Source organism: Oncorhynchus mykiss, chromosome 21 (assembly GCF_057628025.1).
Source record: "Oncorhynchus mykiss isolate SJ-2025 chromosome 21, ASM5762802v1, whole genome shotgun sequence".
Lineage (NCBI taxonomy): Eukaryota > Metazoa > Chordata > Actinopteri > Salmoniformes > Salmonidae > Oncorhynchus > Oncorhynchus mykiss.
In genome coordinates this window covers 29,421,277-29,438,995 of record NC_143042.1, presented here as the reverse complement: position 1 = coordinate 29,438,995, position 17,719 = coordinate 29,421,277, and the positions used below count along the sequence as shown (strand labels likewise).

Here is a 17,719-nt window from a genome sequence, read left to right as displayed (position 1 = left end):
GGTTATCAGATACTTGTTTTCCCCACTGTATGTGAGTAAAAGTTGGAATCCATAGCAGTGAAACTGCCATGTTCGTTTGCGATATTATAACCACAAAGATGTTACAAACAAGGAACACTGTTTTTTCCCTCTAACATCATCACACGCACAATAGAATAACATATGTACTACGATTTTATTTTACCACGATGCTAGATGCTCATTTCCCCAACTAAAATGAAAACAAATGCACCTGGGGCTTCAGTGTCTTGTTCTCTAATTCTGTGATTTCCTCAACGCTACAGTGAATGTTATTGTTTATCTCTGTTTTTTCGTATTGGAAGAAAATAAACAGATTATATATATTTTTTAAAAGAAGGATACATTTTGCCGTTAAGACAATATTTGGGTTTGGTTGTTTTGTAACAAAACCAAAACCAACACATGCGCAATTATTGGGCAAAACAAACGGGTCTGGCTTAGATTTTTGACAACATGTAAACTGTATTTAGTCTCTAAAGTTTATTGAAAACATAAATGCATCTAAAAATACATCATGACAGTTGTTGTTCAGCTAGCTAGTGAACTTTTGCCATATTAGCATAGATGTGATTTTATTCATTGAGTCTATGTTGTGGCCACCCTCATTCCTCCTCTCCACTTCTCCTCTACTCTCCCACCCTGTCCTCCCTCCTGTAGCTTACCACGGACCCTAAACTGGAGGTAAGGTGGTTCCATCATAGAAATAATGGAAATAGAACACACCTTGCATCGTCCAATGTGGTGCAGGCTTGGGCGGTATACAGTGTAAACCGGGGTATTTTGAAATACAGACAGTATGATTTTCATTACCGTTGGTTTGTGGCTCCCTAAAGCTTGGGGGAATACGTGACGTGAGAATATGCTTATCCTCCCGCAAACTTTAGACCATGCGTACGCACAGTTTCTAGTGGTTGAAGTATTGCAATGCAAGAAGGCAAAAGTAACCTAGTAGCAGTGGTGGAAAAAGTACCCAACTATCATACTTCAAGATACCTTAATAGAAAATGACTCAAGTAAAAGTAAAGGTCACCCAGTAAAATTCTACTTGAGAAAGTTTAAAATATACTTAAGTATCAAAAGTATAAGTATAATTTCAAATTCCTTATGTTAAGCAAACCAGATGGCACCATTTTCTTGTTTTTTTTATTTTACGGAAAGCCATGGGCACACTCCAACATTCAGACATAATTTACAAATAAAGCATGTGTGTTTAGTGAGTCCGCCAGATCAGAGGCAGTAGGGATGACCAGGGATGTTCGGTTGATAAGTGAGTGATTTTGACTATTTTCCTGTTCTGCTAAGCATTCAAAAAGTAACGAGTATTTTCGGGTGTCAAGGAAAATGTATTTTCTTAAGGAATGTAGTGATGTAAAAGTAGTCAAAAATATAAATAGTAAAGTACAGATACCCCAAAGAATAACTTAAGTAGTACTTTATGTTTTACTTACAGTGGGGCAAAAAAAGTATTTAGTCAGCCACCAATTGTGCAAGTTCTCCCACCTAAAAAGATGAGAGGCCTGTAATTTTCATCATAGGTACACTTCAACTATGACAGACAAAATGAGAAGAAAAAAATCCAGAAAATCACAATGTAGGATTTTTAATGAATTTATTTGCAAATGATGGTGGAAAATAAGTATTTGGTCAATAACAAAAGTTTATCTCAATACTTTGTTATATACCCTTTGTTGGCAATGACAGAGGTCAAACGTTTTCTGTAAATCTTCACAAGGTTTTCACACACTGTTGCTGGTATTTTGGCCCATTCCTCCATGCAGATCTCCTCTAGAGCAGTGATGTTTTGGGGCTGTTGCTGGGCAACACGGACTTTCAACTCCCTCCAAAGATTTTCTATGGGGTTGAGATCTGGAGACTGGCTAGGTCACTCCAGGACCTTGAAATGCTTCTTACGAAGCCACTCCTTCGTTGCCCGGGCGGTGTGTTTGGGATCATTGTCATGCTGAAAGACCCAGCCACGTTTCATCTTCGATGCCCTTGCTGATGGAAGGAGGTTTTCACTCAAAATCTCACGATACATGGCCCCATTCATTCTTTCCTTTACACGGATCAGTCGTCCTGGTCCCTTTGCAGAAAAACAGCCCCAAAGCATGATGTTTCCACCCCCATGCTTCACAGTAGGTATGGTGTTCTTTGGATGCAACTCAGCATTCTTTGTCCTCCAAACACGACGAGTTGAGTTTTTATCAAAAAGTTATATTTTGGTTTCATCTGACCATATGACATTCACCCAATCTTATTCTGGATCATCCAAATGCTCTCTAGCAAACTTCAGACGGGCCTGGACATGTACTGGCTTAAGCAGGGGGACACGTCTGGCACTGCAGGATTTGAGTCCCTGGCGGCGTAGTGTGTTACTGATGGTAGGCTTTGTTACTTTGGTCCCAGCTCTCTGCAGGTCATTCACTAGGTCCCCCCGTGTGGTTCTGGGATTTTTGCTCACTGTTCTTGTGATCGTTTTGACCCCACGGGGTGAGATCTTGCGTGGAGCCCCAGATCGAGGGAGATTATCAGTGGTCTTGTATGTCTTCCATTTCCTAATAATTGCTCCCACAGTTGATTTCTTCAAACCAAGCTGCTTACCTATTGCAGATTCAGTCTTCCCAGTCTGGTGCAGGTCTACAATTTTGTTTCTGGTGTCCTTTGACAGCTCTTTGGTCTTGGCCATATTGGAGTTTGGATTGTGACTGTTTGAGGTTGTGGACAGGTGTCTTTTATACTGATAACAAGTTCAAACAGGTGCCATTAATACAGGTAACGAGTGGAGGACAGAGGAGCCTCTTAAAGAAGAAGTTACAGGTCTGTGAGAGCCAGAAATCTTGCTTGTTTATAGGTGACCAAATACTTATTTTCCACCATAATTTGCAAATAAATTCATTAAAAATCCTACAATGTGATTTTCTGGATATCTTTTTCTCATTTTGTCTGTCATAGTTGAAGTGCACCTATGATGAAAATTACAGGCCTCTCTCATCTTTTTAAGTGGGAGAACTTGCACAATTGGTGGCTGACTAAATACTTTTTTGCCCCACTAAGTACTTTTTACCACTGCCTAGTAGCCTTGTGCAAATTGGGAATATAGGATGACACTCTTATTCATAACAAAAAAAATAACAGGTAGCTAAATATAATAACAAGATGTGATCATTTGCTGGTTAGTGAGAAGAGAAAATCGATGTATTTTATCTTTGCATCCTAAAATAATTAGAAATGGTCATCTATTTCCTGTTATTTATTTAATTCCCATGATCATTGCAGAATAAATTCCCCACCTTTCAAGTTTTTGCTCTATGCATCCAAAAGGGAGCCGGTTTATAACATACAGGTGAACCGACAGCTGATATTTTGCATTGAAGTGTGTAGGCTACCACTGTAAGTAGTTGAACTTTAGTTTAAATTTTTCCCCGAGTAGACAATGTTTCAGAATTCGCGGGCAGTGCAGCATATTTAGGTTCGGGAAAAAGTAAATGCAAAACATTATTGAATTAAAATGATCAGTTTACAGGTCCACAACAATTTGCAATTGTTTTTTGTCATTCAGAAACGCCCAGATAAACAAATTTCAGAAAACATAAAGTTCGCAATTGCTATTTCCTTTAGATAGCCTACTGATGTCCTGTCTTGGCCTAATTCCAATACTTCTAAAATATACAGCAAATAATCTTTGTAAATGATATCATAAATAGGACTGGTGGAGTTATGTCACACATGCAGTTAACAAAAATATATGGAGATATCTGCTCTTTCCAAAATGTCAACCAACAGATTGAAGCGTTACCGCAAAAATGGAGGAGGCAAGTGGAAAGGGAGAAGATAAGGAACTTGTCTGTCGACCCTGCAGTAGTAAAGACCAAAATTGGCTAAAGAAAATGGTGATCAATTATAAAGTATACCAGTTTAATTTAAGGACCAAAAATTTGACAGTTGCACCATACAGGTTGCAGAATAGTTGGGAGGAGATTTTTGTTGTAATGATTCCTTGACACATGGTTTATGAACTGATACACAAAACGACCCCGGATTCACAACGTAGAGTTTTTCAATTTGAATTATTATACACAATTCTTGCAACCAATAGAAAGTTATATAATGGGGATACAACCATCCCAGCCGTGCAGATTTTGCTGTTAAGAGACAGAATCATGAGATCACTTGTTTTGGTAGTCCCCATATGTAGCTTGTTTTTGGTTGTAAAAAAAAAAAAAGTCCTAGTCAATCGATCAATATAATAATAATACTCAGCAAAGGTGTTTATCTTTTAATTGACAATCTGTAGAAACTATGAGAATAGAAAGGTTCAGAACCTTTGTGAAACATTACAGCACAGTGTGAAAAATATGTGGCAGCTAGAAATCAAAACTTGATTGTCTTCAGATATAGATGAGAGGGGTTGAGGGTAGCTGAAGGCTGGGACTAAAAACGAACAAACGATAACTACGGTAAAATATACTGTCCGTGAAATATGTGTAGTATGTATAAGCTGGAAGTGAAAGCCTAAGTATTATTGTCTATTAGTTTACTCCAATTAGGGGAATGGTGTTAGGGTTAGGGGAAAATAATAAATAAGGAAAATATATTTCATTAGTTTACTCCAATTAGGGGAGGGGTGTTAGGGTTAGGGGAAAATAATATAGAAGGAAAATATATTTAAAATATATATTTACAAAAAAACCTGAGACCTGAGAGGGCACAGGCCCATCCACTTGGGAGCCAGGCCACCCATTGGGGAGCAAGGCCCAGCCAATCATCATTTGTTTTTCCCCCACCAAAGGGCTTTATTACAGACAGAAATACTCCTCAGTGTCATCAGCTATCTGGGTGGCTGGTCTCAGACAATCCCGCAGGTGAAGACGCCGGATTTGGATGCCCTGGGCTGGCGTGGTTACACATGGTCTGCGCTTGTGAGGCCGGTTGGACGTACTGCCAAATTCTCTAAAACGACGTTGGAGGCGGTTTATGGTAGAGAAATTAACATTAAATTCTCTGGCAAAGTTCTGATGGACATTCCTGCAGTCAGCATGCCAATTGGATGCTTCCTCAAAACTTGAGACATCTGTGGCACTGTGTTGAATGACAAAACTGCACAAAAACTGCATAAAAGTGGCTGGATTTCTATGGATTTTCTTGCCAAAAGAGATACTCACTAACAGGGATGTAAACAAATTTGTGCACAAAATTTGAGAGAAATAAGCTTTATCGGCATATGGAACATTTCTGGGATCTCTTACTTCAGGTAATGAAACATTGGATCAACACTTTACATGTTGCGTTTATGTTCAGTATATAACGAGAAACCTGCGCCAAATTTACAATGCACAACATTTTTGTGCATGCTGTCTTTTCAGTAATAGTTTAAAATGTATGCAGCGTTTATAAATATAACCGTATACCCTGGTATGGTACAGGAATGGTATGAATGTATGAAATCCTAGATACCGCCCAACCCTAATGTGGTTTAGGGCGAAGTTGCCCCTAGATGCTGGCTGATGTTGGGTCAGTCTTTTATTTCCCCACTAATGGTTAAGGTTAGGATTGGGGGAGGGAAACTGATCCTAGGGGAAACTTCACCCTGGAGTGTTCAATGCAACAAACAATAGAAAATGTCTGACAATACAGCATTTTGACGATCTTTTCTCTCTCTTTACCCCTCTCATAGCCAGCATTGGACATAAGACTGAAGGTATGAGACTTGTGTCTGAGACCTGAAGACTTGCATTAGCTCCCCAGCTAATGCCTATGTTTAGCTTAGCAGGCTAACAAAGTCTTGTGGCATGCAGGAAACCCAGGTTCGAACCTCGGTTGGTCACGTTGGTCAAATGTGCATTGCACAGTGTGTATATCTCGGTGTATTAACCTGTGTGTGTGTGTGTGTGTGTAGGAGCCCAACAGCAGCCATCCCACCCTGATTACTCTGAAGGTAGACCCAGATGGATTCTTCCTTTACTGGACTGGTGGGGCCAACATGGTAAGTCTATTATTTTCTCTCTTTCTCTTTCTTACACAGTAGTTACTCACTCTCTACATTTACATTTTAGTCATTTATAGCAGACACTCTTATCCAGAGCGACTTGCATACATTTTTCATACTTTTTTGCCCTGGTCCCCATGGCTATGTAATTGAGATTTGGCACTTTGAAATGTTACATGTATAACCTTATAAGTAGAGGAGAAGTCCTTTCTCTTGTTATGACTGTCTTCATCTTTCCTTTATCATCCCACCTCCTCCTTTCTTTAACTTAAACAAAAAATCTCCCACCTTCCCTAACATGGTGGGTCCTAGGCTTAGGCTTATACTGTTTATACTGTATACCAGGGTATTTCAAAATGGCGACCGTTAGGGCAGTGACAGTCTTGGAATTTGAGGTTCTGGTAATTGGCCAGGTCAATTGGGAGGTGGCGGGGTGGGGGCACCTGGCACGCATAGAAGGCTAGGTAGGCCTACTTCTATGTGTGCACAGGCCCCCGCCACCCCGCAATTGAAACAAGCCATTCCACTTCGTTATTATCATGACATTTCATTATGATTGTTCAGGTTATTACTTAAATCAACAAATTAAGAAATGTCAGGTTGTCAAGGATCTATTGCTTTTTCGCATTGACAGAACATTAATAGAGTCAAAATAAAGATATAGGCCTATGCCTACCTTGTCCTTGTCTATTGGCTTTTCTGTTTATAATTGTTTTTAATACAGATCCTATTTCGATGCACAAAACCATTAAAATGAAGTCTGATGGGTTGTCTCCCACTTTTCCGAAATATCCGCATAACGTCACAAATTCTGCTGCTTTTGTCATTTTATGGCAGTGGCATTCATAGCCGCAGGACGATGTTCTACAGACCAAAAAATGTACCCGTGCTACAGATGGCTATTTAGGTCTGCCAATACAGGACTAGTAAAAACAGTGCACTACTTTAGTGGCAAACTTTTTTCACATTTTTGTATGTATTTTTATCAATATGTATGTATTTTCCGGGGGTGCTGCAGCACTCTCTGCACCTATACTTCCTGCAGCTATGGTGGCATTGACATTTCTTCTTCAAAGAGAGGATGCCATAATGAGATAAATAATGTAGCCTAAACTACTGAAAACAGGCCTTTTACAAGATTAAATCGTCATCAGTAGGCTATAAGATAATGAATAGACAAGGAATGTATAAAGGGGACAGCTATGCTATAGTATGAAGATTAAGTTGACAATCATTCAAATAGAAACAAATACACGCAACATGTCCATAGCCTATTTATCAGCAACGCTGATTATAGAGGGGGAGAGTGTTGAATTTTCTTTTACAATAAATACCTTGATGAACTATTCTAATAAAAAAATTGACATCGTTGACTAACTGTTTGAGGTGAAGAAAAAATGACTGAGAAGCCCAGCTGGGCTGGTCTTCATCCATAACCGTTAGTTACATGATTACTCAGTTACCGTCACAGCCCTGATTTGCAATACCATTTTTCCGGGGGTGGGGGTGCTAGGCCACTGCTTATAACTAACTATAGGTTCATTATAACTATAAGAAATCTAAGATGTCAATTCAAAAATATCAACTGGGTGGTTTGAGCCCTGAATGGTGATTGGCTGAAAGCCGTGGTATATCAGACCATGTACCATGGGTACACTTTTTTTTAAAGCGCCCCTTGTGTGCACATTCGCAAATACCATATACCCCGGTATGGTACAGATGGTATGATGGTATGAAAATCTGTTTTACCGCCCAACCCTAGTGTGTCCTCTCTATCTGTCTAACATGAGTCCTTTCGCTCGCTCTCTCTTACACACAGACAGTCGTGTATAACTAACCTTGCAGGGACACAAAATTCAGTCCCATTCAAAATCCTATTTTCCCTAACCCTAACCCTAAACCTAGCCCCTAACCCTAGCTCCTAACCCTAAAACTAACCCTAGCTCCTAACCCTAAAACTAACCATAGCTCCTAACCCTAAACCTAATTCTAACACTAATTTTAACCTTAACCCTAAACCCCTAGAAATAGGATTTGACCTTGTGGGGACTAACAAAATGTTCCCAGTTGGTCAAATTTTTGTTTGTTTGCTATTCTTGTGAGGACTTCCGGTCCCCAAAAGTACTGTTAAACACGTCCACTCTGTCAATTCCTGATGTTGTTGTCCTTCTCTCCTCACCTCATTAGTACAGACAGTTGGGATGCATCCCAAATTGCACCATATTCCCTATGTAGTGCACTACGTTTCACCAGAACCGTGCAGTAAAGTAGTGCACTATAAAGGGGACCATTTGGAACTGAGCCTTAGTCAGTTGGTCATTTGAATGAGGGCATGGATCGAATCAAATTTCAGGCCCCAAATTAAATAAACACTTCCCTCATCCCCCTCTCCCTCTCCCTCTATCAATATCTCTCTCTTTCTCCCCCTCTCTCCCCCTTTATCTCTGTCTCCCTGCCACCCTTCTTTCTCTCTCTCTCCTTGTTCTCACTTTCTTTGCCGTTTTCACTCTTTTTCATCACACATTTTTGTCGCGCTCCATCTCACAATTTCTGCCTCTACCCTTCCTCTCTGTCTGTCTCTCTCTCTCTCTCTCTCTCTGTCTGTCTTTTTCCGCTGTGTATTTACTCTAAAGGCATTTATGGAATGGCGTGTTAATACTGTGCAGTTAGGAGTGTGTGCGTGTGTTTGCGCGTGTGTGTATTTGCGCGTGTGAGCCCTATCTGTTTACACTGTGTCTGTGTGTCTGTTCTCTAGTAGGACACTAGGCCAGCCCTAGCCCAAGGGCTGTCGTTGACACTGTTTAGTGACAGGGTTAGAATGCCCCAGGGAAGGAGAAATGGAGGCTGCATCCCAAATGGCACCTTATTCCATAGTTAGTGTACTACTTTTGACCAGGTCCCATAGGGAAATGAAGGCTCTGAGTACCAAATGGCACACTAATCCCTATATAGTGCATTGCTTTTGAAACTATTGCACTTAATAGGGAATAGAGTGCCGTTTGGGACGAAGTCAGTCTAAAAGGACTTATGAGGATAGAACTGTGAAGCTAGGAGTGGAATATGCTATTATTAAAATTCATTATTTTTTTTATTAGTGAATTAATCTGCTATTATATCTAGATGACATGGCTATAATTGCTACATCCAATAATAATCTGATTTTTACATATGTCTCTACAATAACCATGACCAGAAGTACAGGAAAGTCAAATTACACGTCCATGAATTCTTCACTTCTCCCAACTATTGTTTAGTCTCTCACCCTCTCTTCCTTCTCTCCTTTCTTCTTTTTACTCCTCCAGTCAATATCGTCCCAATAAGTCACCTTTCCTCTGACTTCTCTCCATCTCTCCTCCCTCCCTTCCTCTTTTCTTGTTATTGAAAAACTCCCCCACCCTCTATTCTTCTTCTATCCCTCTATCAATCTCTTTCTTATTTTAGGGTCTATTCTCATTGACAAGAATTAAGGAGAATTTTGAGATATTCTCGTGAGGTATTGATTTGAGAGACATTACTGTATTGTAAACTTGCGTTTTTCGCACATCTCTAACGCTACCTCTGGAGGTCTTCCATGACACTCACCTGACAGTGCCCTCTTAGCAGGGCAGTGAAAACAAAATTGTTTAGTTGAGCCCAACATTGATACAGTAAAAATACTAATAGCAGAGCAATGTTTTTGAAACAGCTGAAATGTATAGACATTTTCAATATATTTGAGACTTGTTTTATTGAGTATTCACCTGAAATTGCAGGACCAGCCTGTTACATTCTGAAATTGTCAGGGGGATTATAAACATTTCAATTGCAATTTTGCGCTTACCTCATATAATGGCTTTCAGGATTTTGATCAAAGGAAGCTAGGTTTGTTCTAAGGTAACTTTAATATGCTAAAACTGTACTTTTATATTCCTATGAGAGGGGGAATTGTTCATGTTTGATATGCTAACGTAAGCTGTGTTATTGTCTTGCAAGCTGCATTTAGCTAGCTTATGCATCTACGAACGATAAAATAAACAATTTAGTTGTCTGCACATATGAATTAGAGGTCGACCGATTATGATTTTTCGATACCGATACCGATTTTTGGAGAACCAAAAAAGCCGATAGCGATTAATCGGCCAATTTTTTTTCTGCCCAGCGCCGCCAGAGTCTCCCGTCTGTCCTGAGCCGCCAGAGTCTCCCGCCTGTCCGGTGGTGAAGTGTGGGGTCCACGTCCCGCTTCAGAGCCGCCACCGCGGACAGACGCCCACCCAGACCCTCCCCTATAGGTTCAGGTTTTGCGGCCAGAGTCCGCACCTTTGGGAGGGGGGGGGGAGGGTACTGTCACGTTCTAACCATAGTTCTGTTATTTTATTATTTGTTTTAGTATGGTCAGGGCGTGAGTTGGGGTGGGCAGTCTGTTTGTTTTTCTATGTTGGTTTTTGTGTGCCTAGTATGGTTCTCAATCAGAGGCAGGTGTCGTTGGTTGTCTCTGATTGAGAATCATACGCTACAACGCTCATCGCTACAACTCCCGCACGGACTCAGGAGAGGCGAAGGTTGAAAGTCATGCGTCCTCCGATACACAACCCAACCAGCCGCACTGCTTCTTAACACAGTGCGCATCCAACCCGGAAGCCAGCCGCACCAATGTGTCGGAGGATACACCGTGCACCTGGCAACCTTGGTTAGCGCGCACTGCGCCCGGCCCGCCACAGGAGTCGCTGGTGCGCGATGAGACAAGGACATCCCTACCGACCAAGACAGTCTTGAAGGAGTTCCCACATATGCTGAGCACTTGTTGGCTGCTTTTCCTTCACTCTGCGTTCCGACTCATTCCAAAACATCTCAATTGGGTTGAGGTCGGGTGATTGTGGAGGCCAGGTCATCTGATGCAGCATTCCATCACTCACCTTCTTGGTAAAATATCCCTTACACAGCCTGGAGGTGTGTTAGGTCATTGTCCTGTTGAAAAATAAATGATAGTCCCACTAAGCACAAACCAGATGGGATGGCGTCTCAATGCAGAATGCTGTGGTAGCCATGCTGGTTAAGTGTGCCTTGAATTCTAAATAAATCAGTGTCACCAGCAAAGCACCCCCACACCATCACACCACCACCTCCATGCTTTACGGTGGGAAATACACATGCAGAGATCATCTGTTCACCCACACCACGTCCCTCAAAGACACAGCGTTTAGAACCAAAAATGTCAAATTTGGACTCCAGACCAAAGGACACATTTCCACCGGTCTAATGTCCATTGCTCATGTTTCTTAGTCCAAGCAAGTCTCTTCTTCTTATTGGTGTCATTTTAGTAGTGGTTTATTTGCCACGAAGGCCTGATTTACAGTCTCCTCTGAAAAGTTGATGTTGAGATGTGTCTGTTACTTGAACTCTGTGAAGCTGCAATTTCTGAGGCTGGTAACTCTAATAACTTATCCTCTGCAGCAGAGCTAACTCTGGGTCTTCCATTTCTGTGGCGGTCCTCATGAGAGCCAGTTTCATTATATTGCTCGATGTTTTTTGCGACTGCACACACAGTTCTTTTTTTTCGTATTGACTGACCTTCATGTCTTAAAGTAATGATGGACTGTTGTTTCTGTTTGCTTAATTGAGCTGTTCTTTTCCATACTATAGATTTGGTCTTTTACCAAATAGGTCTATCTTCTGTATACCCCCCTACCTTGTCACAGCACAACTGATTGGATCAAATGGATTAAGAAGGAAAGAAATTGTCACACCCTGATCTGTTTCACCTGTTATTGTGCTTGTCTCCACCCCCCTCCAGGTGTCACCAATCTTCCCCATTATCCCCAGTGTATTTATACCTGTGTTCTCTTGTTTGTGTGATGCCAGTTCGTTTTGTTTCGTAAAACCTACCAGCGGTTTTCCCTTTGCTCCTGTCTGTTCTAGTTCCTGGTTTTTCCCGGTTTTGACCTTTCTGCCTGTTCTGACCCTGAGCCTGCCTGCCGTTCTGTACCTTTGCCACACCACACTGAATTATTGACCCCTGCCTGCTCTGATCCTGAGACTGCCTGCTGTTCTGTACCTTTTGAACCCTATCTGGATTACTGAGCTCTGCCTGCCCTTGATCTGTCATTTTGCCTGCCCCTGTATTAGTAATACACTTTGGTTACTTTGACACTGTCTGCATCTGGGTCTTGCCTGAAATGTGATAGAAATTCCACAAATTAACTTTTAACAAGGCACACTGTCACGCCCTGACCATAGTTTGCTTTGTATGTTTATGTTTTGTTTGGTCAGGATGTGATCGGAATGGGCATTCTATGTTGGATGTCTAGTTTGTCTGTTTCTGTGTTTGGCCTGATATGGTTCTCAATCAGAGGCAGGTGTTAGTCATTGTCTCTGATTGGGAACCATATTTAGGTAGCCTGTTTTGTCATTGTGGGTTGTGGGTGATTGTCTATGTTAGTTGCTTGTGTCAGCACAGTTATTATAGCTTCACGGTCGTTATTCGTTCATTGTTTTTGTATTCAGTGTTCAGTGCTTTCTTTAATTAAAATATCATCATGAACACATACCACGCTGCATTTTGGTCCCCTTCATACGACGATCGTGACACACACCTGTTAATTGAAATGCATTCCAGGTGACTACCTCATGAAGCTGGTTGAGAGATTCCTAAGATTGTGCAAAGCTGTCATCAAGGCAAAGTGGCTATTTGAAGAATCTCAAATCTAAAATATATTTAGTTTTGTTTAACACTTTTTTGGTTACTACATGATTCCATATGTGTTATTATCATAGTTCTGATGTCTTCACTATTATTTTACAATGTAGAAAACTTTTGACCAGTAGAGTGTGTGTGTGTGTGTGTGTAGTGCATTCTGTAAGTATTCAGACCCCTTGACTTTTTCCACATTTTGTTACAGCCTTATTCTAAAATTTATTAAATTACAACAATTCCTCATGAATCTGCGCACAATACCCCATAATGACAAAGCGAAAACAGGTTTTTAGAAATGTTTGCAAATATATTAAAAATAAAAAACAGAAATCACTTATTTACCTACGTATTCAGATCCTTTGCTATGAGATTCGATATTGAGCTCCGATGCAACCTGTTTCCATTTATCTTCATTGATGTTTCTACAACAATTGGAGTCCACCGGTGGTAATTGCAATTGATTGGACATGATTTTGAAAGGCACACACCTGTCTATATAAGGTCCCACAGTTGACAGTGTATGTCAGAGCAAACACCAAGCCATGAGGTCAAAGGAATTGTCTGTAGAGCGCTGAGACAGGATTGTGTCGAGGCACCGATCTGGGGAAAGGTACCAACAATTTCTGCAGCAAAGAAGGTCCCAAGAACACACTGGTCTCCTTCATTCCGTGCTTCTACACCTGCATTGCTTGCTGTTTGGGGTTTTAGGCTGGGTTTCTGTACAGCACTTTGTGACTTCAGCTGATGTAAGAAGGGCTTTATAAATACATTTAATTGAAATTTGATTGATTCTTAAATTGAAGAAGTTTGGAACCACTAAGACTCTTCCTAGATCTGGCCACCCGGCCAAACTGAGCAATCAAGGGAACAGGGTCTTGGTCAGGGAGGTGACCAAGAACCCGATGGTGACTCTGGCAGAGCTCCAGAGTTCCTTTGTGTAAATGGGAGAACCTTCCAGAAAGACAACCATCTCTGCAGCACTCTACCAATCAGGCCTTTATAGTAGAGTGGCCAGACGGATGCCACTCCTTAGTAAAACGCACACGACAGCCCTATTGGAGTTTGCCAAAAGGCACCTAAAGGACACTCACACCATGAGAAACAAGATTCTCTGGTCTGATAAAATCAAGATTGAACTCTTTGGCCTAAATGCCAAGTGTCTGGAGGAAACCTGGCACCATCCCTACGGTGAAACATGGTGGTGGCAGCATCATGGTGGTGGCAGCATCATGCTGTGGGGATGTTTTTCAGCTGCAGGGACTGGTACACTAGTCAGGATCAGGGGAAAGATGAATAGCGCAAAGTACAGAGAGATCCTTGATAAAAACCTGCTTCATAGCGCTCAGGACCTCAGACTGGGACAAAGGTTCACTTATCATCAGGACAACGACCCTAAGCCCACAGCCAAGACAACACATGAGTGGCTTCGGGATAAGTCTCTGAATGTCCTTTAGTGTCCCAGCCAGAACCCGGAATTGAACCCGATCGAACATCTCTGGAGAGACTTCAAAATAGCTTTGAAGCAAAGCTCCCCATCCAACCTGACAGAGCTTGAAAGGATCTGCAGAAAAGAATGGGAGAAAGTCCCCAAATACAGGTATGCCAAGCTTGTAGCGTTATACCCAAGAAGACTTGAAATCGCTGGTTTTGCTTTGTCATTATAGGGTATTGTGTGTAGATGTTTTTTCCACCTCATTTTTTATTTATTTATTTATTTCAACTTTATTTAACCAGTTAGGCAAGTTGAGAACAAGTTCTCATTTACAATTGCGACCTGGCCAAGATTTAGCAAAGCAGTTCGACACATACAACAACACAGAGTTACACATGGAGTAAAACAAACATACAGTAGAGACAAGTCTATATACGATGTGAGCAAATGAGGTGAGATAAGGGAGGTAAAGGCAAAAAAAGGCCATGGTGGCAAAGTAAATACAATACAGCATGTAAAACACTGGAATGGTAGATTTGCAGTGGAAGAATGTGCAAAGTAGAAATAAAAATAATGGGGTGCAAAGGAGCTAAATAAATAAATAAAATAAATACAGTAGGGAAAGAGGTTGTTGTTTGGGCTAAATTATAGATGTGCTATGTACAGGTGCAGTAATCTGTGAGCTGCTCTGCCAGCTGGTGCTTAAAGCTAGTGAGGAAGATAAGTGTTCCCAGTTTCCAAGATTTTTGTAGTTCGTTCCAGTCATTGGCAGCAGAGAACTGGAAAGAGAGGCAGCCAAAGAAAGAATTGGTTTTGGGGGTGACCAGAGAGATAAACCTGCTGGAGCACGTGCTACAGGTGGGTGATGCTATGGTGACCAGCGAGCTAAGATAAGGGGGGACTTTACCTAGCAGGGTCTTGTAGATGACCTGGAGCCAGTGGGTTTGGCGACGAGTATGAAGCGAGGGCCAGCCAACGAGAGCGTACAGGTTGCAATGGTGGGTAGTATATGGGGCTTTGGTGACAAAGCGGATGGCACTGTGATAGACTGCATCCAATTTGTTGAGTAGGGTATTGGAGGCTATTTTGTAAATGACATCGCCGAAGTCGAGGATTGGTAGGATGGTCAGTTTTACCAGGGTATGTTTGGCAGCATGAGTGAAGGATGCTTTGTTGCGAAATAGGAAGATGATTCTAGATTTAACTTTGGATTGGAGATGTTTGATGTGGGTCTGGAAGGAGAGTTTACAGTCTAATCAGACATCTAGGTATTGGTTGTTGTCCATTTATTCTAAGTCCGAGCCGTCCAGAGTAGTGATGTTGGGCAGGTGCAGGCAGCGACCGGTTGAAGAGCATGCATTTAGTTTTACTTGTATTTAAGAGCAATTGGAGGCCACTGAAGGAGAGTTGTATGGCATTGAAGCTTGCTTGGATGGTTGTTAACAGTGTCCAAAGAATTGCCAGAGGTATACAGAATGGAGTCGTCTGCGTAGAGGTGGATCAGAGACTCACCAGCAGCAAGAGCGACATCATTGATGTATACAGAGAAGAGAGTCGGACCAACAATTGAACCCTGTGGCACCCCCATTGAGACTGCCAGAGGCCCGGACAACAGACCCTCTGATTTGACACACTGAACTCTATCAGAGAAGTAGTTTGTGAACCAGGCAAGGCAATCATTTGAGAAACCAAGGCTGTCGAGTCTGCCGATGAGGATGTGGTGATTGACAGAGTCAAAATTGCATAGCAGAGAGGGTATGGTGAGATTCGAAAATGGTCAGTAATCTGTTTGTTGACTTGGCTTTCGAAGACTTTAGGAAGGCAGGGTAGGATAGATAATAGGGGTGGCAACAATTTCGGCAGATCATTTTAGAAAGAAAGGGTCCAGATTGTCTAGCCTGGCTGATTTCTAGGGGTCCAGATTTTGCAGCTCTTTCAGAACATCGGCTGACTGGATTTGGGAGAAGGAGAAATGGAGAAGGCTTGGGCGAGTTGCTGTGGGGGGTGCAGTGCAGTTGACCGGGGTAGGGGTAGCCAGGTGGAAAGCATGGCCAGCCGTAGAAAAATGCTTTTTGAAATTCTCAATTATAGTGGATTTGTCAGTGGTGTCAGTGTTTCCTATCTTCAGTGCAGTGGGCAGCTCGGAGGTGTTCTTATTCTCAATGGACTTTACAGTGTCCCAGAACTTTTTTGAGTTAGTGTTGCAGGAAGCAAATTTCTGCTTGAAAAAGCTAGCCTTGGCTTTTTTAACTGCCTGTGTATCATGGTTTCTAGCTTCCCTGAAAAGCTGCATATCACGGGGGCTGTTCGGTGCTAATGCAGAACGCCATAGGATGTTTTTGTGTTGGTTAAGGGCAGTCAGGTCTGGGGAGAACCAAGGGCTATATCTGTTCCTGGTTCTAAATTTCTTGAATTGGGCATGCTTATTTAAGATGGTTAGGAAGGCATTACATTTTTATTACCAGGCATCCTCTACTGACGGGATGAGATCAATATTCTTCCAGGATACCTCGGCCAGGTCGATTAGAAAGGCCTGCTCGCTGAAGTGTTTCAGGGAGCGTTTGACAGTGATGAGTGGAGGTCGTTTGACCACTGACCCATTACGGATGCAGGCAATGAGGCAGTGATCGTTGAGATCTTGGTTGAAGACAGCAGAGGTGTATTTAGAGGGCAAGTTGGTTAGGATGATATCAATGAGGGTGCCCGTTTTTATGGCTTTGGGTGAGGATCCTGGTAGGTTCATTGATAATTTGTGTGAGATTGAGGGCATCAAGCTTAGATTGTAGGATGGCTGGGGTGTTAAGCATGTTCCAGTTTAGGTCGCCTAGCAGCACGAGCTCTGAAGATAGATGGGGGGCAATCAGTTCACATATGGTGTCCAGAGCACAGTTGGGGGCAGAGGGTGGTCTATAGCAGGCGGCAACGGTGAGAGACTTGTTTTTTAGAGGGGTGGATTTTTAAAAGTAGAAATTCAAATTGTTTGGGTACAGACCTGGATAGTAGCCTGCAGAGTTCTGTCCTATCTTTGCAGTAGATTGCAAGAGGTTGCTAAAGAGGTGAATAAAACAAACTTAGGGAGGAGGCTTCTAATGTTAACATGCATGAAACCAAGGCTATTACGGTTACAGAAGTCATCAAAAGAGAGTGCCTGGGGAGTAAGAGTGGAGCTAGGCACTGCAGGGCCTGGATTCACCTCTACATCACCAGAGGAAAAGAGTAGGATAAGGGTACGGCTAAAAGCAACGAGAATTGGTCGTCTAGAACATCTGGAACAGATAGTAAAAGGAGGTTTCTGGGGGCGATGAAATAGCTTCAAGGTATAATGTACAGACAAAGGTATGGTAGGATGTGAATACAGTGTAGGTAAACCTAGGTATTGAGTGATGATGAGAGAGATATTGTCTCTAGAAACATCATTGAAACCAGGAGATGTCATCGCATGTGAGGGTGGTGGAACTAATAGGTTGGATATCAATTTAAGTGATTTTAGAATACGGGTGTAATTAACAAAATGTAGAAAAAGTCAAGGGGTCTGAATACTTTCCGAATGCACTGTATTTCCAAAACATTTCTGCCATCAACAGCACGCTTCACCATAGGGATGGTGTCA

General features: G+C 41.9%; 1 protein-coding gene across 2 annotated transcripts in view; it reads left to right on the top strand.

The window, feature by feature from the left end:
• The window catches only part of plcb3 (phospholipase C, beta 3 (phosphatidylinositol-specific)), a 119,180-nt gene that overhangs the window by 24,764 nt on the left and 76,697 nt on the right, over positions 1–17,719 (top strand). For both annotated transcript variants that reach the window (XM_036957709.2, XM_036957711.2), the window contains exon 2: positions 5,918–6,004. In XM_036957709.2, coding sequence (XP_036813604.1) covers positions 5,918–6,004 — 87 coding nt within the window. The remainder of the gene's footprint in view (positions 1–5,917; positions 6,005–17,719) is intronic.